General features: G+C 36.9%; 1 protein-coding gene across 1 annotated transcript; it reads right to left on the reverse strand.

The window, feature by feature from the left end:
• Window positions 1–417: 417 nt before the first annotated feature.
• LOC144450632 (latrophilin-like protein 1) lies at window positions 418–26,395 on the reverse strand. The gene is made up of 17 exons (XM_078141276.1): window positions 26,285–26,395; window positions 19,581–19,796; window positions 14,756–14,950; window positions 13,633–13,740; window positions 12,597–12,691; window positions 11,546–11,737; window positions 10,696–10,764; window positions 9,807–9,927; window positions 8,694–8,822; window positions 8,261–8,333; window positions 7,514–7,685; window positions 6,240–6,289; window positions 4,253–4,364; window positions 3,590–3,687; window positions 3,016–3,115; window positions 1,187–1,314; window positions 418–574 (listed from the first exon to the last, which is right to left on the reverse strand). Exons 1-17 carry the CDS (start codon window positions 26,349–26,351, stop codon window positions 418–420), a joined length of 2,082 nt encoding a protein of 693 aa, XP_077997402.1. The 5' UTR covers window positions 26,352–26,395.

The following is a 26,395-nucleotide window of genomic DNA, read 5'->3' on the forward strand; positions in this document are numbered from 1 at the left end:
CGTAGCATAAAGCTGCAGTTTAAAGTCTACCTACAGTGAATTTCACAATACCGTGCAGTTTTTCTGTTTCATACAACCACACAGAAACCAACAAGAAACTGTGCATGCGACACTTTAATAGCAAGATCGCATTTGTTTTGCTACATTTATTCCACATAAAATGAACAATTTAAATGTATTGCAACTATGCAGACATTCGGGCGCCAATGTTTTTCTTAGTATGAAACCACTGATGAAGGGCGCGTAAAATGTCATTTGTGGTGTTCATTTGATTTGTGTATGTTGTCATGTGTAGTTCATTTTAGACAAAATGTAGCAAGAAACTGTACTCATTCAATCTTGCTATCATAAAGTGTAGCATGTCCAGTTTCTTATTGGTTCCTGCGTGTTTATATCAAACAGAAAAGCTACACGGTATTATGAAATTCGCTGTATGAACGAACATGTTGGTATTTTCAAAATGTTTAAGTCATTATCATACCTTTGGTCACTCTCAACATCGCCATCCATAACGAACGTAAAGAACACGGCAACGATCAATGGAAATAACCATCCGAACAGAAAGTAAATACCTCTGAAAAGACAGACAATAAAAAATATATGTAAAACACATTCAAGCTAAAAAAAAATACTCTAGTATAACAATTTGACCTCGTCAGACTTTATCAGTGTACTGCAGCTCATGTATTTGAATACCGAATGATGTTCTCTACTAAATCACGTGGTAGTTATCACTGGCTCAAAATATCGTACTTTCATTGGAGGATAATTGATCTGAAACAATTGAACACGATTGTAACATATTCAATTCCCAATAACGCTGTTTCACAATTTATACAGCGCCTTGCATGTTACTGTTCACTCACTCCGCTTCATACAATCACACAGAATCCAGTGGAAAACTGCAAATACTACATTTTTAGATACTACAATTGAATGAATACAGTTCTTGCTACAACTTGTATAAATGAAATGCATCACTATGCAGACATTGGGTCCACGTGACCGCGTCTAGTTGCAATATGTTTAAATTGTTTAAACTAAATGTAGCAAGGAATTGCGATTTTGTCTTAATGTATGGCATGGGCAGTTTCTTATATATTGGTTTCCGTATGATACAGAGTGAGTGAACAGTCACATGTGAGGCCCTGTAAGTTGTTTGAAATCACAACCCATGTATACTTACTTGTACATATTATTGCTTAAGACGTAAAACTTCAGCTTGAACAATTGGACGTTTGCGTGATTTAACATCCAAGCAAAGTTGCTAAGAATTGCCAGGTACCATACGAACTGAATGACGTCACAGTTTGCCTACAAAAAAATAAAGAGATGGGACAATGTTATAGGAATACAACGAGTAAAATATTGGATATTAGCCAAATATTATACAAAATGATTGAAAACAATGTCGTTTTATTTCGCAGGATCACACAATTCGTAAAATCACGTTTATGTAGATAAAACTTGGGGACAAATTCCGTTTCATCACATTGGCCACGTCGGTGAAAGGAAGAGGCAAGCGTCGTCAGTTAATTTCGTTGCTAGGCAATTTTGAGTTAGCATGCAGCACTGAGACGACCTTTGAACCTCTCGAAACAAGAAATATACTCCGATTCTACTTCTTTTACAATCACGATAGTGCGTAATCCGACTTTGAAACCAATTAAAACACTCAACTAATTAAACTTGATTAAGTCAACGAGCTTTTTCTATTCTTTATTTGAATAACATAACTTTATGAAATTAAAGTACATATAACCATGCATTTTCTCATGAAATAATAACTAGTGTAAGTTGATGGCGAAACAGTCGGTTGAACGTCAAACCGACCGAGAAAAATAAAACATACTCAGATTTGAAAATGTATGAGATAAAAAATCTCTCAATGGACTAGTGGCAGTCTAATATTAATCAAATGTCGACCCCTTTAATACGTAAAAGCTACCAATGAAGAGCTGCATGGCTGTTTTCATGACACACTTGACATTGTAATTTCACTCCGGACTACTTTAGGTGAAAGAAAAAGATGTCACGACTTGATTGATTGTGAATATTGAATCTTCTTCACATTTAGGTCTAGTAGACTGAAACATATCGGCGTTGGTGTCGCTCGCATAACAAGCGCCGCCAACGACGGTATGTCATAGCATGATGACACTTCGGTCATGATAGGTAAGTTGTCGGCTATGTTGTATCGTCGTATATACCACGGCACTAGTTGCTTCAGCAGAATACGTACTCTGGCTCGCAAGAATGCTACATTCATTAATTTCTCACCGAGTCCTTTTCTACTAGTAACGATACGAATGGTGTTGTCTTGGCGTTTCAATCATGTGACATAACATTTTAATAGGCCTAAAATATTGTGGTTCCGATTACGCTCAATTTTACAATAGGTAGGGTGGGTAATTTATTTTTAGATTTTTTTTCATATGCTAGTGTCTAGTTCAGGTAGTTATTTTTTCCCGTTTTTTCCATATGGTCTCTGTGTTATTGGTCTAATTAGATGTACAGACATTACAAATCGGAAGAACAGTTTTACATGTACATTGTCTTTTTAAGTTGATGGCAGTCACTGCACAATTGTCACGATTGTATTATTTTTTTCTCGAATATGTAAAAATAAAAATCTAGGAGGGGTTGAGTAACCGGAACCAAACATTTTTTAGGCTTTATAGAGCTTCAAAAATACAAAATAAAGTTATAAATGCTCACAGTAGGGACCTAGAAGTAGTCAAGTTACCATGTTGATTACCAGCAGGAAAGTAAGCAAAGTCATTAAAATCATCAAGTCCATGGTGAAATGTTTGTTTTTCAGCAAACGCCTGTATCTAGTGCATATTATTGGGTAAAGGGACATACTCTGTGTGTGTTGTGTCTTTGTTATTGTTAATTGAGATGTCATGTCCCATGAGTGAAACACCAAGATAACATTGTCTACGTCTGTATTGTAAAACGTTCGACCATCGTAGCATGTCCTGGCAGTAACTACAACACCAGATAAATACTTACGATGTTCCAGAATTCTGTAAGGTTCATCAACACCGAAGCTGGCAGTAACAGCAGCGAGATGATCATGTTACCAATGACAAAGTATCGGTCGGTCGACAGTCTGTTACAAAATATCACAAACAAAATGTGCAATGAGTAAATGTTATCACGTTTTCATCATTGATAGGACCAATGAATCTACCATTCATATTATATATTGCAAGTTTGCCATTTCTATTGTCAACATTTTATACAGCCCTGAGCGCCTGTCAGTTTATTACATTTTATTTTACAATTCGTCTATTATACGATATTTACTATGCAACTACACAATAACGAAAATAACATATGCTATCATGCATGTAGGAAATTGAGTATTATATAACGTTTATAAGCCACTGTTGCTTGGATCTATCCCTCTCTAACAAAAAAGAAAAAGCAAACAAACAAACATAAACAAACCATACCACACCAAAAACAAAACAAACCTAAGGAAGTAAAACGAACAAACACAAACACAAACACAAACAAACAAACAAACAAACAAACAAACAAACAAACAAACACAAACTCAAACAAAACAAGACACGTTTACCTTGAGAGGCAGACCAATATGAAGGAACCCATCAACAGAAATGCCGCCAAAAAGTTGAAAATCATTATAAATGCTGCTTCGGCTTGCTCAAAGAATGGCTGAACGTTTTAAATAAGATAAAAAGAGGAATAAAAGAAATGCGAAGAAATTAATGATTTCAAATAGAGTCTGTCTATCCGTCTGTCTGTCTGTCGTTTCATTAATGTCATTAAACTGTCACGAATCTACAATTCTACTTAGCGTGTAAAAAGTATTTCCGACAATTTGTCTATTTCGAGTGTAGTGAGTGGCGTCTACTGTTATAGCTAGACACGCTGTGTATTGTAGAATTACGCTAACTTTTAAATATACAGAAACTGCAACATATTAACATACTAGACTCTTTTGTTGTAATGACATTAAACAATATAACACATATTTAGCGTCACTACTGTGATATTTGGGCAACACACGGAAGAGAGTGTTAGCTTAGGACGGACGTCGACGTCGCTCTAGCTGCATGCTATTTCCTATCTCAGCGCTATCGGTGTACAGAAATAAAGTTACATTGGTATGCTCAATATTCGGTCTACAAGGTGCTTCAATACATCTCACTAAATCAAATACTATACTTCACTATATTTGATAAAAACCAAGAATATGGAAGTATTTGTCTAGACTCACCAGTGGTTCTGTACCAAGGGTCATCACTACTGCGAAGTTAGTCAAGTGAGTACATTTACAGGTGATAATATTAGATGACACTTCGGTTGTACAGCCGTCGGTACTCCAAACACTAATGACATAGATAACATGAAAGAGACGAGAATTTCTTTCAGTTTAAAGTGCAAAATTCTCAAAACCCCCTCCTTGTCTCAAAGGGACCATTTCGTTTTCAGTTGTCTGTTTTGATACAGTAGTGGTAGGTTGGTGGCGTAGTAATATTGGAAAGTTTGAAGGTCAATGGGATTTCGAAGATCATGGTGGTGATGGTGGTGGCGGTAGTTGTGGTGGTGGTGATGGTGGTGGTGGTGGTGGCGGTGGTGGTGATGGTGGTGATGGTGGTGGTGTTGGTGGTGGTGGTAGAGGTGGTAGTTGTGGTGGTGGTGGTGGTGATGGTGGTGGTGGTGGTAGAGGTGGTAGTTGTGGTGGTAGTGATGGTGGTGGTGGTATAGGTGGTAGTGGTGGTGGTGATGGTGGTGGTGGTAGTGGTGGTGGTGGTGATGGTGGTGATGGTGGTGGTGGCGATGGTAGTGATGGTGGTAGAGGTGGTAGTTGTGGTGGTGGTGGTGGTGATGGTGGTGGTGGTAGAGGTGGTAGTTGTGGTGGTAGTGATGGTGGTGGTGGTATAGGTGGTAGTGGTGGTGGTGATGGTGGTGGTGGTAGTGGTGGTAGTTGTGTCGATGGTGGTGGTGGTGGTGGTAGCGGTGTTGGTAGAGGTGGTGGTGGTGATAGTGGTGGTGGTGATGGTGGTGGTAGTGATAGTGGTGGTGGTGGTGGTAGTTGTGTCGATGGTGGTGGTGGTGGTGGTGGCGGTGGTGGTAGAGGTGGTAGTTGTGGTGGTGGTGATGGTGGTGGTGGTGATGGTGGTGGTAGAGGTGGTAGTTGTGTCGATGGTGGTGATAGTGGTGGTGGTGATGGTGATGGTTTCGTTTTCAGTTGTCTGTTTTGATACAGTAGTGGTAGGTTGGTGGCGTAGTAATATTGGAAAGTTTGAAGGTCAATGGGATTTCGAAGATCATGGTGGTGATGGTGGTGGCGGTAGTTGTGGTGGTGGTGATGGTGGTGGTGGTGGTGGCGGTGGTGGTGATGGTGGTGGTGTTGGTGGTGGTGGTAGAGGTGGTAGTTGTGGTGGTGGTGGTGGTGATGGTGGTGGTGGTGGTAGAGGTGGTAGTTGTGGTGGTAGTGATGGTGGTGGTGGTATAGGTGGTAGTGGTGGTGGTGATGGTGGTGGTGATGGTGGTGATGGTGGTGGTGGCGATGGTGGTGATGGTGGTAGAGGTGGTAGTTGTGGTGGTGGTGGTGGTGGTGATGGTGGTGGTGGTAGAGGTGGTAGTTGTGGTGGTAGTGATGGTGGTGGTGGTATAGGTGGTAGTGGTGGTGGTGATGGTGGTGGTGGTAGTGGTGGTAGTTGTGTCGATGGTGGTGGTGGTGGTGGTAGCGGTGGTGGTAGAGGTGGTAGTTGTGGTGGTGGTGATACTGGTGGTGGTGATGGTGGTGGTAGTGATAGTGGTGGTGGTGGTGGTGGTGGTGGTGGTGGCGGTGGTGGTAGAGGTGGTAGTTGTGGTGGTGGTGATGGTGGTGGTGGTGATGGTGGTGGTAGAGGTGGTAGTTGTGTCGATGGTGGTGATAGTGGTGGTGGTGATGGTGGTGGTGGTGGTGGTGGTGGTGGTGGTATATGGTGTTACGTGGCGGAGATAATTGCATGACATTTAATACTGAATGTTCTTCATTTTTTCTCGGTTTGAAAGTTACATGGTGCATTGTGTAACTGCTTTGATCGGCCGGATTTGTGACAAAGTGCGCCCTCTCTGAGGAGAAACGGGAAATTTTACGACAGGCAGTTCAGTTCAAATACCCCAGCCTGGTTGAGTAATCAAATAGGACCAGCAGGGGAACAAGTGACGTAATTGAGGAAGGGGTCAATGGAATGACGTCATCATATACATACCCAGTCGAGTCGCCATATTTCATATAGGAACATTTTTCATCATAGCCTTTCTGAAATTCAAGGAAAAATATATTCTGATAAGGGCATCGAATTAACATTTAAATTTTAGCGAAGACGTGTTTTGACTCTTCGGTTTTTTTTAATCAAAAATACACAGAACAAAAGGAATCTCTACAATTGCGAATGTGATTATCTGCAGGTTAACGCATGACACCTGACAATCAAAAGGGATACAATATAAATATACCAAAATATCACACTAAAAGTGGGAATGTATTAATTAGTCTGCGAAAACTATGAATTTTACATTTAATTAACAACGGTTACGGTACACAGAACTAAAAAACAACACAAGCATAATCCAAACATTTGTAAAAATAGAAGTTGAACTTCGTACGCGTATAACAGTATGCAGTAACTGTTCAATAGAATTTGAGTCAAACTTTCCTTCGTAAATCCAAACTGTGGTCAACATTGTGATTCAACGCCAGGACAAACCTAATTCATATACATATAGTCACAGTTTGAAATAAACGTGTTGATGATAACAGTACTAGTTTTGTTAACGTTACTCAACACGACATGATGGGGTACGATTGATAAAAGGGGAGGGGTGGTGGTGGGGTGGGGTAGGTTGATAGGTTTATCTCGTTGGAATGTGTAAGAAAAATAAATACATTACATGTACTTTGTTGAGTCTTTCACTGAGCTAAGCTAGTCGCGGCTGCCAGACTCGTGGCTATCATCCCTCAGCTTTGTTTGTAAGGCTCACGAAGTGCGCCCAGAGCGGCGAAGTCCCTCACTTCTCACGGTTACGTGCGTTTTACAATAAGGGACGATAGTCACGAGTCTATCTGGCAGCGAGACGAGGGATATAAAGCTTAAGCTTGTCAGAGGCAGTGTTTCTGAATGCTTCAACCATTTGCAGGGATACTATATAGAGTGAGGCAGAGTGAGCATAAAGTTATTCTGACCCAATTGCACGCGATTTCTAATGACGTTCGTGACGTCCTTACATTTTAAGTGCAGAATATGTATACGGATATTCAGTATAAATGTGTTTACGGACAAGAATAAACGTGTACTCTTACAAAGGCACGGTTCCCGATTTATCAATTATTGTGTACTTACATTCATTAAGTTATGACAAACATATGAAATTGGATGAATGGTTTGTAAATAGCGTTTTATAAAAATGAAGGCACGACCAGACAACGGATGGCTATGTTTATTAACATGAGGGCACGAAAGACGAAACAAGGAAAACAATTAACCTGTTGGGCATGGAAAGTCATCGTGATGGGACTAGATACTGATGTATGAGGTTCCACCAAGTCGACAATTTCTTCGCCATCCAGGAATAAGCTGACTGATAAAACTTCTGAATTGACGCGTTCTTCCTTCTCTGCTGCCGTGATTGTCTTCACCGGTCTTCTCAACTTGGATCTACGTGACATAGATCAGGATAAATCTAAGTTAATAGTAGCCTGATATAAATGTATTGCATAAAGAGTCAATCAAGCCAACCGAACTGATGGTCGTCTGGCCAGCAAACAATACCACTCGTACTGCTACATTTCATCGTCAGGCTCGGTATATAATATTAATCTTAGTGGCATTGTTACGTTTTCTGCATATGACACCATTTTCTTATGAGACTTAATTACACTGTGGTTAATTTGTTCTGATTAGGGCATGGTTACATGTAGGCTTGGTGTTTCACTCATGTACTAGTAAAATGACATTTAATGCACACCCGCAGACAACTTCTAATGCAAAATAAACTGTTCCATAGGTGCCGTGCGCAATAGGGAGGTAGAAATAGTCAATTGAAATATTGATTTATTAGTTACATGTAATATTCAATTTGTCTAGTATCTGCATATGTTCTGTGAGACAAGCTGATTGCAGTTTCTTGTTTGGCATGTGAAATGCGAGAGAGCGATGTTTCCGATTTCAATAACTTTACTTGCAAAGGAGGGCCAAATCCAAAAAAGTGCTGCAACTAGTGTTGAACTTACTTTGAGGATCCGAAATCCGGTGGTATAATATCAGCTGGGTTATGATATAATATCGTTATCATAACAAGAGAGTCTGAAAATTAAGAAAACAATGATCACGAATTCGCTGCATGCATTTGTATATCGTAACACATGTTGTTGCAAGTATTCAGTTAATACAATAACGCACAATGACAGACAGACAGATAGATAGATAGATAGATAGATAGATAGATAGATAGATAGATAGATAGATAGATAGATAGATAGATAGATAGATAGATACATGTATGTATGTATGTATGTATGTATGTATGTATGTATGTATGTATGTATGTATGTAAACGCTACTGAAGCAATATTGAGTAAAAATTAAAATCGACAATTTAAAAGCAAGAAAGGAAAATAGTCCTTTTTGAAACTAATCAGGAATTCAATACTTATTTGTATATACCTGTAGTATTATTATCTTGGAGGTAGGACGGTAGGGTGACACAGGTTGTATTGGGTGCACATTGGTCGTCACTGTTAACAGCAGATCGCTTCACGAGGTGACGGGATGATACAAATTCAGCTTTCAGCTCTGAAAAGAAGAGATGAAGTAGGTAATAGTAAACAATATACGAGATACTGTTGTCCGTAAGCCACAGCTCGTGAAGTCATTATAGGGAGTCGAGCCTTCAGTAATTACAAGGAGGGGTATTCATTTTTTTACAAATCGTAGGAAATTCAATCACTTCAGGAGTACCTCTCCCCCCAAAAAAAAAACAGGATCACGACAAAAGCACAATATCATTAAAAGTCAAATACGCCTCGTGATGTCTTTATCTCCCACATTGCAGTTTGTGATAACTCATATCATTCTGATTAAAATCCGATGTATAGTAGTCTTTGACAGTGCGTTGGGTTCCCATGACATAACCATCCTGAATGTTTGATTGTGTAGGAAATGATGTTAAATTGCGTTACTATGGGGCGAGATGAAAAGTTCAATGTAGGATAAAAAGAAACTAAACACACACATACACACACACACACACACACACACACACTCTCTCTCTCTCTCTCTCTCTCTCTCTCTCTTATCCTGCATTGATCATATCATATCATATCATAACTTTCGTAATTATCATATCATATCATATCATATCATATCATATCATATCATATACATAACTTATCTCATCATATCATATCTCATCTCATATCTAATATCATGCCACATATTATCATATCATATCGTGTCATATCAAATCTCACATCGCATCGCATCGCACCGCACCGCACCGCACCGCACCAAATCACACAACACAAGACCAGACCAGACCACATCACATCACATCACATCATATCACACCACACCACACCACATCATACCACATCACATCACATCACATAATTATGACTTAGTGGACGACGTGACAAAACGCCATATCATTAGTCTGACCATCTTCTATACCTACTCTACTTACGCAGTATTAGTATTAGACATGTAACGCCTTAGAAGAAAGGCAAAATCAGTTACAAGTAGCTGATTTAGAAAATAAACTGGTATAAAACAACGTACTGATGTTCTTCGTAGATTCAGATACAGTCTCCTGGTTATCAATAACAGACATGTGAACGGACTTCCCAAAACGTTCCAAGTCTTCTGCTACAGGGACGACCCCGAGATACGCTCCCTTCACCTACGTACATATGAAAAACACCATACGGAGATATCGTTAGCCATGCAGAAAAGAGACATTTAACCAGGCAAAATAGGAAGTACATATCACTGAACTATCATTCTGTGTATGCATTACCAATTCATCATAACAGATAACTCATTTGACGAATTAATGTTCCAGGATTGTGTTCACTGAAATGGAAAATGTGTTGTTAGTACAATATGTACCACGGCGTCGAAGTCGTAAAATCTGGAATATATGGCTGGACGAGCTCACACTTTGATACCTGCGCAGTCACGTTCATACGTACACTTGGTGTTATATACTTACAGTGTTAAAGAGTCAACAGGAACATAAACACACATATTATCTCTCTTGTCTCTGCCTCTGTCTCTGTCTCTGTCTCTGTCCCTTTCTATGTATGTATGTATGTATGTATGTATGTATGTATGTATGTATGTATGTATGTATGTATGTATGTATGTATGTGTGTGTGTGTGTGTGTGTATGTATGTATGTATGTATGTATGTATGTATGTATGTATGTGTGTGTGTGTGTGTGTGTGTGTGTGTGTATGTATGCTATCTATTTCTCTGTGACAAGTTGGCTCTACATACACATATATCTCTCTATCTTTGTCTCCATACGTATCATTCTATCTTGATCTCTGGCACTCATTTTAAGTTGTCCCTCTCGTCTAAGTCTGCACCTTTTTTAGTTGATTGTGTCAGTATACTTAATTTTGTGAAGCAAAACTTGGTTTAGAGGTGGGATAAATATATTACCTCGTTTATTTGTTTCCAGTGCTCTTCTTTATCTTCATCTAGCAATCGGCTGAATACTTCCAACACGTTCTAGCAGAAAAATGGCAAAGCATTTGTGAAGATGACGATTTTCAATAGACAATGATTTTATAACCCACTGAATGTTGCCTGGCTAGACAGAAACATTGCCACATTGTATCGTCTGGCAACACAAAAATCTAGTATTGCTACATTTCATCATCTATAGCTCGGCAACAATGTAACAATATAATAGTTACATTGTAATAAATCCGATGGCGTGGATGTTAGTACCTATTCTTGATCTTTATTGCAGAATACATCATACACTGTGACTGATTTGTCGACGATCGGCAAAGATAATTTCCTCAGGCAATAAAATGTAGCAATGTTAGTAAGATTTTTGTCGAGCCAGCCAATGAAATGTTATTAGCATTATTACTACTACTATTTGTTATGATAGACGCCGTTCTGCTTAAGGTTAACTAGCTTTTATTGTAATTATAAATATCAGGAACGTTAAAAAAAGACGACGATAAAAAGTTAAAACCAGCCTAAACTTAAAGCCGGTCCTCGTCATCTCTTCCCTTATGTAAATTAGGCCTAAACAATGTTTGATTCCGGTTACCCGACTCCACCTAGTTTTTCACTGCCGACCCGAAACCGAAATTTTTTTTGAAGTATTCGAGAGGAAAATAATAAAATCGCAAAAATGTAAAATAAATAAATAAATAAATAAAATAAAAAATCTACCTACCCCACCAATTCTAAAGTTGAGCGTAATCGGAATCACACAATATTTTTTAGGCCTTAAAAGAAATTTCTCGTCTCTATTTAAAAGTTTTTTGAATACCTTAATGTAGTACACTTTGACGTCATCAGGAGCGTTAAACGTTAGTGGATTAGCGTCAATGATTTCGGATACAGCCTCTGCTGTTACAACCAAGTCACCACCGAACAAGACGTCACCATCTTCGTTGTCTAGAAAATCACTAACACCATCCACGTTATTGTTAGCACTTTCCGTAGAGTTGACCACGGACATCTGCATGGAAATAAAAGAACAGGTGACAATAAAAGTAACATATTCACTATTTGCCGTTTTTACTGGAAACAGTCCAATTCGCATAAATACTTATCATCGGCGATACCGTTTACACTGACTTGATGTCCTTGTGTAAACACTATCTTAATGTTGTTGTCGAAGTTGTAAATGTGAGAGATGTTGATCACTGGAGATGAGTGTAGTTCCTCAGATTTCTCAACAGCACACTTAAAGTCAAAAATAAGAACATACAAAGGTACCAAACGCTTTCAAATAAAAGTAATGGCGATCAATATGTACTTAACTATTAACACCATTTCATGTCAAAGAGAAACACCACGCCAGGATTCCAAAATAAAGGAATTTTCATAACTTTGGGTTCTGAGGAGAGTTATTGATTTCTCGTCACATAGATTTCGCACGATTACCAAGAAACACTAAATTGCAACATTATTTGACCTGTATTTTTCTAGCAGTGTTTCACAGTTGCGTCCTTGGGTTTAGCAGACATGTATGTATGATAGTTGAACAATGAATATTCACGACTCCTAACTGCTTATTACAGTCATAGTATAAGCCATGAATATTCAATGTTCACACGTAATACATGTATGTTAATTCCAATCAGAAAACAATAGACTGCTGCTAGATAATATAGATGTGAAAAATAGTTTCAATTCGGTCTTTCTTGGCAATCAATCGAGCTAAATTTATGTGAAGTTTTGAAAACAACACAGTTATTGGAATACATCTCTTTTAATTTTTGGACTGGCGTTCCCCTATAACTCCAGGTAATCACGTTGTCGATAGCATTGTATTAACTTCTAATATATTTAATCACGATACCATAATGACTTACACCTTTCAAAAGCTCAAGAACTTTCAACGATTTACACTCAGTCGTTTCCGGAGTCTGCCATGTACCATCAATATTACACTTTCGTTTCATAGAACCTAAAATCATAAAAAGGACAATATTGTAGCGTTTTTACCTAAAATAACCCGTACTCTATACATAATTACAAAACGTGTAGCTATCGAGTTCCGCTTCGTTATTTCGTTAATAGGAAATTAATGAGAACTTACTACGAGAGGTATGGCTACGTTGGATTGTATCGTACAAGGTAACACCATGAAGAGACCAATAGCTAGTTGAAATGAATATGATTTACGGCTGTCTTCGAAGAAGCTTACCAAAGCTATTAAACAAACTATTAAGATCAGTGAGATAGAAACCATAAAGATAGCATACACAGAGTCAACTCTTTATTTAGTTACTGCTATAAACAGTAACAGCATGCACACTACTACATGTGCAATTACAATATACCAAGACATAATTTTTTGAAGACAAAGTACATGGTCAACATGTACAGCCAACTGAACTGTTTCTTTCAAGCAGTTACTGTTTACAACATTAACTAAATAAAGTGTCCACACTGTGTATGTGATGTTTGCATGCTTTCTTGTTTGTCTCAATATAAATCTCAACATGAAACTTTCTGACCAGGCTCACTCATCCTGATAGTTTGTTTAAAAGCTTGGGCAAGCCTCTCCGAAAGGTTTTCCCCAGACCACTAAAAATAGTTTTTTTTCTTACCAACAGGGTTACATTTTATCGCCTGACTCAACACAAATCTTGCCAATGGAGATATTTGTGGAGCAAGACGATAAAATGTAGTAATGTTAGCGAGTTTTTTGTCGTCCCAGAGACTCTTTGTTGGTGATTTTCATTGTAAATAAACCTGTCTATTGTCTATCTTACAATTGAACAGTTTGACTTTACTTCCAAGTCACATCCGTGATATACGTCATACGTCGTCATACATCGACTACCTCAACATTTTGGAACCATATTTGCGAAATTGTGATACGTTTATTAATTAAGTCATTACCGTATGCAATATTTGGGCATGGAATCCATGGCGTTGAACAGTTGGCGACTGTCTCATTCCATGTTACGTCGAGTTCGTTATCATCTTTACAAGTTATTCTGGGAGAGCCTAGAAAACGATAATGTGAAACCCATCGAATAACATGACATGACATGACATGACATGACATGACATGACATGATGACCTCATGACATGACATGGCACGACACAACACAACACAACACAACACAACACAACGTAACCATGGTAACATGCCACCCCATACCATACCGTAACGTAACGTAACGTAACGTAACGTAACGTAACATGACAACATAACATAACAAAGCCTGTGTCGTACCTCAGTCAAACTTTAGGTATCCTGGGATTGTTACAACCATTGCACAACTTGTCTAGAAATGCAACTGAGCAGACCATATTTTTATCAGTAGTCGTAGACTATTAAATCTGGCTCCTTTTTATCACCTTATCAAACTGAAAACATTCATTGATACAAAAACAATAGCGGGTGCCTCAGATGTAGAATTCGTGCCATGTGGTTATCAGTTTGTTTATGTCTGGGAAAGTTACTCATATTGTATTTGGCAATATGACTATTATTCACAGACATAAACAAACTGATGAGAACATGGCGTGAACCTATAGCTACATCAGAAGCACCCGATGTTATTTTGTATCAAAGTGTGTCTGTTTGATAGTGTACTAGGGTGATAGGGATAAGACTTGTTGGCACCTTCAAAGCCAGTTTTAGTTACTACTGACAAAACGACGTTCTGATCAACAGCATTTCTAGACAACTAGTGCAACGGTTGTATATATGAAAATAAATTGTTGCTTCTTAATTAGAAACTGGATGTAACTTTTGTGAGTACATATACGCAAGTATGAACCTTGGAAATAAAAGAAACTCTAACTCACTCACAGTCAAAATATTAAAAGAAATATTAAGGTGACCATCACATTTTCTAAAATAGAGGTCAAAATTCAGTCAATTTAGAATCCAATATAATGGTCGTTAATACTGTGTTAACACTAAAAATACATCATTTCAACAGAAACAGCAAGGAAATTTCATCTGGCAAGTTTAGAGATATTTTGACAAATTCTACTTAAACATGTTACCTTCAGAGTTGATGGAACATGTGTCTTCTTCTTTGGTGGCATCATCATTTGGAGCTTCACCTGGACGACATTCGCCCAGGCTGTCCTTATAGTAGCCAACTTTGCACTCACAACTGTAATTACCAACTGTGTTCACACATTCTTCATTCTTTAAGTCTTTATCACATAAACCTGGGTCTAGACACTCATTAATGTCTGTAACAAACAGAAAGTGACAAGTTATGTATGTGTGTATGTATGTATGTATGTATGTATGTATGTATGTATGTATGTATGTATGTATGTATGTATGTATGTATGTGTGTGTGTATGTATGTGTGTGTGTATGTATGTATGTATGTATGTATGTATGTATGTATGTAGAGGTTTCTCTCCGTCACTCTTGTTCCTCTACTAAAACCACTACTGTGTGTAAGCTCCTATCAAAATGTGTTCGGGATCCTGAACATATATATTCAAACTGTTTTTTTTTATAGACAATATATCTCACCTCTTTCAAAGTTGAGCATATTCTATGTCATTGTCTATAAATGTGTTGCTCTCGATCGAATTAATGCTTCTTCAGTGTTATTTTCAAGGGAAATACATATTGTCGACGTTTCAGCGAACGTTTTAACGTTTGGCGGACATGTTGACTAATACCGTTCGTGCTTCATGTACTAGAACGACATCGTAATGGCTGCCGAGAAGTACTCCGATGTAATGGTTCGGAGTATTTATTGCCGTTTTGAACGGAACATGAACAGATTCGAGTATTTAGTATTTACGTAATGATTTTTGGTACTGAAACTTTAACTGAACCTAGGGAATTGACTATTTTTATGAGAAAACCATGGATATAATTGCCGAGAGATTATAGATTGGCCTTGTTCTATAAGGCCAAACAGGAAAAATGAAGAAAAAAAAAAGAATTCTTTCTGGTCAGCGCGCGAATATCACTTCAATACTCTCGCGTCGGTATTGTGTGTGTGTGTGTGTGTGTGTGTGTGTGTGTGTGTGTGTGTGTGTGTGTGTGTGTGAGTGTTCAGATCCATGGGGAAACATAAAAATAACCCTCCTCACTTCAGTGAAGAAAACTGCAGAGCCAATTATGAACAAGCAAATGACATCTGCCCTACATACGTACACTTGCTGTAAAGTAGTAAATATAAAAAACAGTAACTGTACTGGTAGACTGAGTAACATGTTTCTTGAGAATTATAAAAAAATCCGCGTCGTCTCACCATTTTAGTGTCCTGACCAGAAACAATTTTTTTGCCTAATAGAATTGTAGCTTTGTTTTTCTTTGCAAAGCACGTACAAAAATGAACAGTAAAACGTACAATGTTGAATCACACAAAATAAAATATAAAACAGATTTTTAAAAAGTATTTAAAATAAAAACACAGCTACAATTATTGCAGCTAAGTATATGTATGTATGTATGTATGTATGTATGTATGTATGTATGTATGTATGTATGTATGTATGTATGTATGTATGTATGTATGTATGTATGTATGTATGTATGTATGTATGTATGTATGTATGTACGTACGTACGCACGTCAGTCTCTGTGTGTGAGTGTTTGTGTTTGTGTGTGTGTGTGTGTGTGTGTGTGTGTGTGTGTGTGTGTGTGTGTGTGTTTGTCTATAACATCACCATCCTGGCACATTTCTGTGACTTCATAAAGACCCTGTCATACAATCTTCGATGCTATTCATGTACTCTCTATAAACACATTGAACATAGAATACAACACATTCATACAGCCCGGTAGATTGGACGGAAAATTACGATATAGATTTTTTCCCAAGGACCTTTAGCCATTTTTAGAAACGAATTAATGTGACGAAGCTTTTATTAGTCAACTAATTTTACGGTCTCGTCATACCAGGGGCATGAGGCAACAATTCTGATGAAATCCGAAAATGATAATGATATCCATGTAATAAAGGCTCAAGTTAGCTATGAGTCACATTTACATACTTACTTTATTTATAGTACATTTTAATAAACTCATTATAAATGTCTACACATATTTGTTATTTTGGTTATAAGGCCAAAAATGGGATGATTAAAAATTGATATTATATGTATATGTATATGTATGTACACTTTCTGGTCTTTTAAAAAATGAAACATTTTTAATAATCGCAGAAAACTTTATATAAATATGAAAGACTCCAAAAAAGAATAAAAGAAAAAGAAAGTATATGGAGAGACGTGGTGCAAAATCGACGCTTAGTGCGCTCGCGACAGCTGACGCGCTGCTTGCCATGCTCGAGCTCAAACGCATCCCTAGGGGTAGGATGCGGCATCGAATAAACCAATCAGGACGCTTCAAATCGAACATGTGACCCATGAATTTTCTCTCAAAGCTTGATACTACCTGCGGCCCTCTTGTGGTGAGATATATATATTGCATGTTGCAGTACATTGTGGAGTTTGCCGAAACAGCATATTATTTGAAATGAAGTTCCGAAACGTCGCGTCTTTTGCGAGGGAAATAAAACAAAAACACAATTGATAATATTTTACTTTAATCAATATTTGGTGCCGAAGAGTTGTGGTAGGCTCGAACACACAGTTGATTCCGGTCTATAATATTATTTTCATAAAATTACGTAAAAATAATCATTAAACAGTAGTCGATCGCGCGACAAGACAGACAAGTAAATTCTACGGCCGTTGGGGGCGCTACTCAATCGGTACACTCCACAGCGTCCAGCGTCCAGCAGTGTATTCTATTTATATTCCAGCGCGATTTGATCGAGTTAAATGTTAAATATATGTATTTCTCTGTATATTATACTTAGATATTGAATATCTATTCAAGATACTGAAATAATTATAAACAAGAACTTGACGAACTTGTTGATGTTGTCTTTATTCATGTTATTCAATATTGTTATTGACACCAGAAGTGTTGCCTCATGCCCTTGGTCATACTAAGAACTCGCCCGCAATGGTTTCACAGAATTCCAATGATATCCACGCTAAACAAGGGCATTACCATGACTACGTAGTTTCAGCTTGGGAGCGTTTTCCTGTTTGCTCGTGAAACACCGTTGGACTACAATTCCTTTCACTCCTGCCTGACGCAATGATGAAAGCACTTAATGTAATTAGCTTAATGATTTATTAGTAGAATGATGCTTTTCTACAATATTGTCACTGATGTGAGACATATTGTGCCAGAATGTAATTTTCCTAGATCATACCTGAGAAGAAAATGATACTTCTATTCTGTAACGCGTCATTGAAAATGCGGACAGAAGTGGAAAAAACAACTCCGATGATACAGAAATAAGGGGTGGGTGGAGGTGGGGTGGGGTTACCCAGTACAGTTTACAGAAATATAAAAAGTGTTAACATTACAAAAATTACGAAGATAAAAAATATTTCAATTTTTTACATTTACGGTGAAAAACCCACAATTTACGAAGAACGAAGAAAATGACTATACATTTTGCAATTATACCTGAAATATTGATGATGTCATTGGAGGAGGCGTTTACTAATATGAATACATCCATTGTTATGATGAATACGACACCTTGTAAAGGTCGGATGGGAGTTAGTCAAGTCAGTCGTATCACACCACGCAAACTCCCATACAAGTCTCTCAGGATCGTTCTTGGTCCGCTGGCAGGGAAAACCTCACACTAAGATCGATAGTCATCGCCATCTCTCTCTCTCTCTCTCTCTCTCTCTCTCTCTCTCTCTCTCTCTCTCTCTCTCTCTCTCTCTCTCTCTCTCTCTCTCTCTCTCTCTCTCTCTCTCTCTCATCTATCTCTCTCTCTCTCTCTCTCTCTCTCTCTCTCCCTCTCTCTCTCTCTCTCTCTCTCTCTCTCTCTCTCTCTCTCTCTCTCTCTCTCTCTCTCTCTCTCATTATCATGTTTTCCCCACTTATATAATCGTGTGCATTCGTGCCATGCTACTACCAGTAAGATCACGTGGACGTTACACAATATCGCTAAAATAGTTGAATTTTAAACCAAATTCCTAAATATACGATATTTTCAATAGTAACACTACAACTCCATATATTGATAACAAACATACAGGTGGTGGAATAACAGAAATATGCAATTTTAAACAGACTGTTTGTACATAGGAATTGCAGACAAACCATGATTCCTGTGAGAAAATTTAAAACGAACGAACAAAAATAGGCGGGAACTTCAATATTGCGGTAGTGGAGTGACTGTATGTATGTATGTATGTATGTATGTATGTATGTATGTATGTATGTATGTATGTATGTATGTATGTATACGTTCGTGTTGATGTGTATATGTGCCTGTGTGGGTGGAAGGGGTCCGGAAGGGAGTGTTGGACATTTTGCATTTTAGGACGAAAGGTGTGCACTCTGTTGCTTTGTTGACGTTTCAAATTAATTAAAAACAAACACTTTTTATCACGTTGATTTCTCCATTCAATCATTTCCACCGACACACTTTGAGCTTGGGGTTGGACCCTCCCCCCCCTTCCCCAAAGAACATTCTACTGCGTCACTTCCTCTGTCCTCTGAACTATTTCTTTTCAAAGTCATGTGTAGCACATGTGTAATTGACAGTACTGCTGTACACTTGTGTTATTAGTATACGTAGTGTGGCGTTTAGGGAATCCTTCAAACGTCGTACAATTACGGTGAAATGTATTTATTGTCTTTTACGTGTACGGAAAACTGGTGCTTTTTTTACAGATGAGAATGAAAACGAACAGTACGCCAACCTCTACGATTTACGGGCTTTAGTGCAACATAAAATGGTGCGATTACGAAGTACGAATATGCCCCTTGCCCACCTTCAACATGTGAACACTGTGAATTTATACTAACCATCGCAATGTGGTATCTCCAGATTCCATTCTCCAACTGTCTCGCAGGTTAGCTCAGCGCTGTTAGATTCGCCTTTGTTAATGGTGTATCCTTTGGCACAGGATATTTTTACACGCACTTGTGCAAAAACACGAATATGTGCAAGGTGGTCGTTGTTCCCACCAATAGGAATACTGCAATTTTTTGAGTTGTCTGTTACTGAGCTCTCTGTTGTAACTAGAGATAAAAAAAAATAAGATGTACTACATATAAACGTGTCAAGTTTATTCAGTGGAGAAGATAGCACAATGTGTTTATGGCTACTACAACGAATTTCGTGAACTGTTACATAAACCAGAATACAGACACTGATAGCATTTTGAGGCGTTACATACTGTCAAAGGATTTTTGACAATGCTTCTGTTGCTTCTAGATAGTATTTGTGGTGTCCATCGATTTTAGTCTATTAAAGGACGTTGTTTTCATATTTTATTTCTTACTACAGATATTTCAGACGGATTATGTGCGAGAAATCATTCATCTTTCTGATTAGTTACATTTTTTTTTATTTGTTGAGGACTTTTATATGGGAATGAATGCCAACCCTTTACCAAGTGCTTTTATTTCATATTAAAGCTATTTCATTATTGGTAAGACGACATGTTATTGACAATTTGGATGTCCATAGTAGAAATTAAGTTGAAATTCCTGGGTATTCAACTTTAAAATCGTTTGTCTTGGTAAAAAAATACTGAACACCTCGTAAAGAAAGCACAACAGCGTCTTTATTTTCTAGGAAATTTGGAATGAGTCATGCTTGTATTTTAGTCAATTTTTACCGTACTGCTATAGAGAGTATAATAACATATGCCATCACCATCTGGTCTAACAACATCAACAACGATGAGTTGACTGCACTTGAGAGAGTCGTCCGGACAGCACAGAGAATCATCAGTACAGAATTACTATCCTTACAATCAATCAATCAATCAATCAATCAGTCTATAATTCTAGATCTATTCGCAAAGCTACATCCATCATTAAGGATGCCAGTCATACGGCACATACATTGGTTGAACTGCTACCCTCGGGTAGGAGGAGGTACAGGAGTATCAAAACGAAATCAGAACGTTTTCGACAGAGCTTTTATCCAACTGCGATTCGCATTTTAAACCGGTCCTAGGATTTTTTACCATTTGTTTTAGTTTCATGTTATTTGTCACTGCATTTATCTTTAGCAACATGTGTATTTTAAATCATTTGATGTGTTACATTAATTTTATATCTTGCTTTTATATTTCACTTGCATTTTCCTTCCAATGTTTTATTCAATCATTGTTTTCCTTCTAATCTTCAGTTTTCAATTTTATTCACCTCTTTTTTATGAGTGCACGTGGAAAGCCAATTTCCAATGCAAGTTATATATTATTATATCATATTATTAATATTAATTTTGTTTTCTTTTACCAAGCAATATTGTCATATCTTTCATAATTACAGATCTTGATATGTTGTCTTGGTAACAGGATTTTATAATAAAGCATCTCTAAATAGGCTTTTACTGAATATTTCCACCAGAGTTTTAATTAATATATATACATACATACATACATATATATATATATATATATATATATATATATATATATATATATATATATATATATATATATATATATATATATATATATATATATTGTTGTTATTAATATTTTAGTTGTAATAAAAATATAGAAAAATTAAGATGACTTCGAATTTTGACTATGACTCTGACCTTTGATCGGAAAGGTCATATAATCAATTAGTTGCCCGTCTCCCTAAACATATATACAAATACTTTGATTATGATCATATTACTTCTGGAGCCTGAGATATGACGTTTTTTAATGCTTGGAATCCTTCAAAATAATTGCCAGGGAAACTGCCTCCTGTGAGTTTGCGCAAGAGTATCCAGAGGGGCAACATCAGTTTTATGATGGCCCAGATATTACTTTATAACCAAATATGATATCAAAATTGTACTTCAAATCATGTAAGGTAACTCTTGTCTTAAGTCACCTTTTGGACCTTGGCGTCATGACTAGTATCAGTGTTTATTAACGATGCGTAAATCATAAAAAAATTATACTTTGACATGTAAGATACAGGCCACAAAATGATGACATGTTTAGTGAAGTACATTAACCTAGCCATTGACTTTAGATTAACCCCGGTCATGTTGTTTACTAAACCCATTAGTAGTAAAATAACACATTAGACTACCACGTGACTGAGTTGGTGGTAAACAAGTCTTAAATTTGCATACACAACTAAATACACCTGGTGACAACAATTATCATACCATTGGAGGTGGCAAATGATCTAAAATTGTTAGTCTAAAAAGAAACGATGATGATACGCTGCGGAATTACATAATTGAATATGTTATGAACCTATAAGTGGGCTTTAGTATGCTATTGAAGTCCTACATAAAGAAACCCTGAACGCTGTTCTTGCTAGCAAGCTCAGTATCTTAGCTGGACTGTGTGTTCGACCATGTGTAGAAATAACATGTCATTAGTGTGGGCAACCGATAACGTCATCTACTATTTGTATGTTGTGTGGTAGCTATTGGTAGTGTTTAGTCAACGCTTCGACTCATCGACTCTTACATCGATTTTTATTTTAATTGTTTTCTTTTTTCTCCAATGCTTGTGGTGGCCACCCTAACCTTTACAAAGCCAGGCTTTCATAACAATACACAACATCGTGCGGGGTGGGGTACCTGACGCTCTAGCCCTACCTCAATTATACAGTACTTGCATTTTACACTAATTTCAAATTCATAATCAAACTATGATATATTCATTCATTTTAGGTGATAAAAATAAACATCTGTGGTAGAATAAAGGGCCCCTTAAAGTAAGACTTTCCATTTTGCAAAAGAAGTGTGTTCATTAAGAGAAAACTATGCAATTATACTAATTGCACTATCAATCGCGATATAGTAGACGCATGGATGAATTATTTCAATTACTAGTAGTAACAACATGTTGTTATAGATACACAAAAATGTGCACTCTCTGATAATTATATAAATGATTTATTGCATGTTTTAAATTTATTCGAATATCATATTTAAAAATTTAAATTTGCATTTAAATCTAAACAAATAAAAATATGTACACAACTTAAAAGCCTTGGGGGAATTGAGATATTGGGATTATTTATCTAAAAAAAACAAGACGTACTTGCAATATTGAAAATACATAAATCATTATTGATTGCTATATTTTGCAGATATTATAATTCTCTTTACTTAATAAGAAACTTAAAGCTACTGGAACTTTTTAAACTTCTTTGTTCGATATAATGACGTCATAACGTAAACCCTGAACAGTATTGGATAATCAGTCGGTAAAAAGTGTGCGTAGCAGTACACATACAATGGTGCAATTTATCCAATCAATTGTTTTTTTGGGTCTGCAACCAAAAATTAACGTCCTCGAGAATCACGATTTCGACTTGTTACTTTGCAATTAATAGATAAAATAGACCTCCAATTGACATTGTGTAATGTTCATTATTGGTATTTTAACAATTGTCAGCAAATGTACTGTTAGTTGTCTGAGCGATAAAATATTACCCCAGTTACAGCACATTCGATAGTAATATAATAATCAGTTTATCTACCCCAAATAAATATAACAATGGGTAAATGGGAAGTCAGACAACAGTTTACAGCTAGTCTCGGCCTGTCTCCTCACATATTTGTATACATAACTTCACAACAAGGTACTCAAAATGACTCAAAATATATAATGTATTATTATATACACACGATAAACATTACAAATATAGTTGGTTTCTTACTAGTATTCGTTCCTTGTATCGTCTAGTTCCACACACAATTTTAGAAACATTGCAACATTGTCTTGGTCTGTGATGCAATAATCGTAGAATATTGTTACTCTATAAATTGAAATGTCTATATCCTTTAAAATATACAATGGATTGCTTTCAAGTGTCCCGTATGCTAGAAATTGACAAATTGCGGTTATTATCATATCATATCATATATCATATCATATCATATTCAGCTATATAAAGGCTAAAAGCCTATGAGCGGGTCGAAATGTCAATAGCGAAAATAAACTCTGTCCATCATGTCCTCAGGATGCGCATATGCAACTATCATATTACAAAAATAAAGTGAAAGAATAACTTAATAAATTAATATGTAAATAAATAAATACTCCAGTTAAATAGTAAAAGTCTGCATGTTCATGAAGACCAAATACATTTAAGTTATCCGTACTAAAAGTCCATTGAAAACACTGGTGAATACAACTGATACAATAGAGAACACTACAGTTCAATAAAAAATATCGAACATTAGCGGCATTGTTCCCAGTTTGTAATATCAGTTCAGTTGGCGGTAAACAAACAAACAAACACACACACACACACACACACACACACACACACACACACACACACACACACACGCACACACACACACACACACACACACACACACACACACACACACACACACACAAATAATAATTACAGACCGCGAATAAATTACGTTAATTTTGAAAAGCTTCATGTCTCTTGACTTAGTAGATCGTAGGTCACGTTACGTATATATTTATAGTCTGCCCACCGACTATCCAAACTATTCTTGAAAAAGTCAAGAGTAGTTGACATGACAATTAATGCTGGCAGTTTATTCCATATGTTGATGACTCGATTTGAAAAATAATTTGCCCTCGCCGATTTCTTGCACACAAATTTCTTTAGTTTCAGTGGATTCCCTCTTGTAACACTGTGATGTTCAAGTTGAAGCAGGTGCTGGTTCACACTATATTTCCCATGGAGATATTTCCATACCGCGATCATGTCACCTCTGATTCTCCTGTATGACATACTTGGAATATTTAAAGTTTCCAAACGTTTATTGTAGCTCAGGTCACGCATGTTAGTCAACAGTCTGGTGGCTCTTCTTAGCACATTTTCAATTTGATCCAGAGTCTTTAGTAAATGGTGGTGACCAAGCAAAGTTTGGTGGTGATACAACCCGATTACGATACTTACAAAACAGGTTGACACAATAAAATATAGTATAAAACCACCTGTCACCACAGGAGAAAAATACATATACACTGGCATGGTTTTAGTCAAAAAATATTGCAATATGTAGTACTGACTGGCAGTACCTTATTTTGTTGATACCACTACATAAGTTTTGATGTCCTGTGGTGCCATTTTGATGCCAAAAATGCGGAAAATTCACCAGACCAGAATTAAAACTAAACAATTAACACGGTGTGTCTAGTTGTGGCAAATGGGATACACCAAAAGCAAGCCATTGCATTTCGCGTTACTTCCAAACAAAAGTGACGATAGCGTTTCAACTAGGAAGCATGGTGTTCTTACATACCACTCAGTTTAAAAAAAATATTATCTCACTGTGAACACAGATGAACAACACTGTCGGAAATAAGAAGAATCAAACACACAACAGTTTATTTGGTTCAAGGTGAGATAAAATATAACATTTATATCTATGGATGTATTTTGTTCGTGTAATTCTAACAAAAAACGTAACCTGAGATGTAAAAAACACCGTGCAGCCTAATTGAAACTCTCTATGTAGACTTTGTGGTTTGGTAGTATTCCTCACTTTAAATGTCGAAATGATTCATAAACGATCAGCGCACTCAAGCAAATAAAGTATAGCAATGTTAACAAGAGTTTTGTTGAACCAGCCGATTAAATATTGCAATATTATTACCATCTATCGAGGAGGACGACATTGAAGTTCTTAGTGCAGTGTATTGACTTCATCAATCGAGAACGAGTTAAACGATATTTTAACGACCGAATAAAAAGTGAGGCAGACTTCTGTCCGTGAAAGGAGACGACGTAGTTCAGATCGGGGTAGGGATGGGGGTTCTATGTAACAAGACAGGGAGGGAGCTCCCTGACATCTCCAAACTCAAACCTTTGTCATACCACACCCCAAAAAAGGAAAATATTTCCACATCAAGTATATATCGCACAAAGTAAATATTGTACGAGTCTACAATGCATGCAGACGACAGTCCACAATAACTAAATCCTGATCAAAATAATATTGTTATTGAGAAACGAAATATCATTTTTAACCATTGTAAGCGTAATTTCTAAAATTATAAGGATATTCTGAGCTAAACTTGACTGCTTGCAGTTCTATTCTATCGCTGTATTTGTCGCTGAGCATATCAAAACACATACATTACAACATTTTCTTGGAATCAGCTTCAAACGTAAAATTTCTGGCAAATTCCTACAAACATAAGATTGATAGACTAATAAGTAGATTTGGCATAATGGTTAGACATTTCAATGTTATCATGTAGTCTCCTAATTTCAGCCAGTAACGTAAACAAAATGAGTTCAAACCAGCAATAAAATTACCACTACAGAATAAATATTACAAGCGTTGGTCATTGTAACATCCCATGGTTCTTCGCTATTAATACAATATAACGTTACGAAGTATCGCTTCAAAATCAATCGAGTGAAAGACATCTTGCTTATTAATCGTGGTCTTTTTGTAACTTATTTGTATGTATCATGTGTATTTTGTACGACAAATTTTAAACATTTTAACTCGTTTTTCGATACATTTTGTGTTTTTACACATGTAAATATATGGGTAGGCTGACTGATTAACGGTGTTTTTTTTAAACACTAACCTGACAAATTGCAAAGGATAATAAGAAGATTCAACCAAAGCTGAGGACACATTGACGATCCAAACATCTTCCCTCGTTCCACGGTCACAATATTTGAAGACTCAGGTAAAT

The sequence above is a fragment of the Glandiceps talaboti genome, chromosome 20 (genome assembly GCF_964340395.1).
Source record: "Glandiceps talaboti chromosome 20, keGlaTala1.1, whole genome shotgun sequence".
Taxonomy (NCBI): Eukaryota; Metazoa; Hemichordata; class Enteropneusta; family Spengelidae; genus Glandiceps; species Glandiceps talaboti.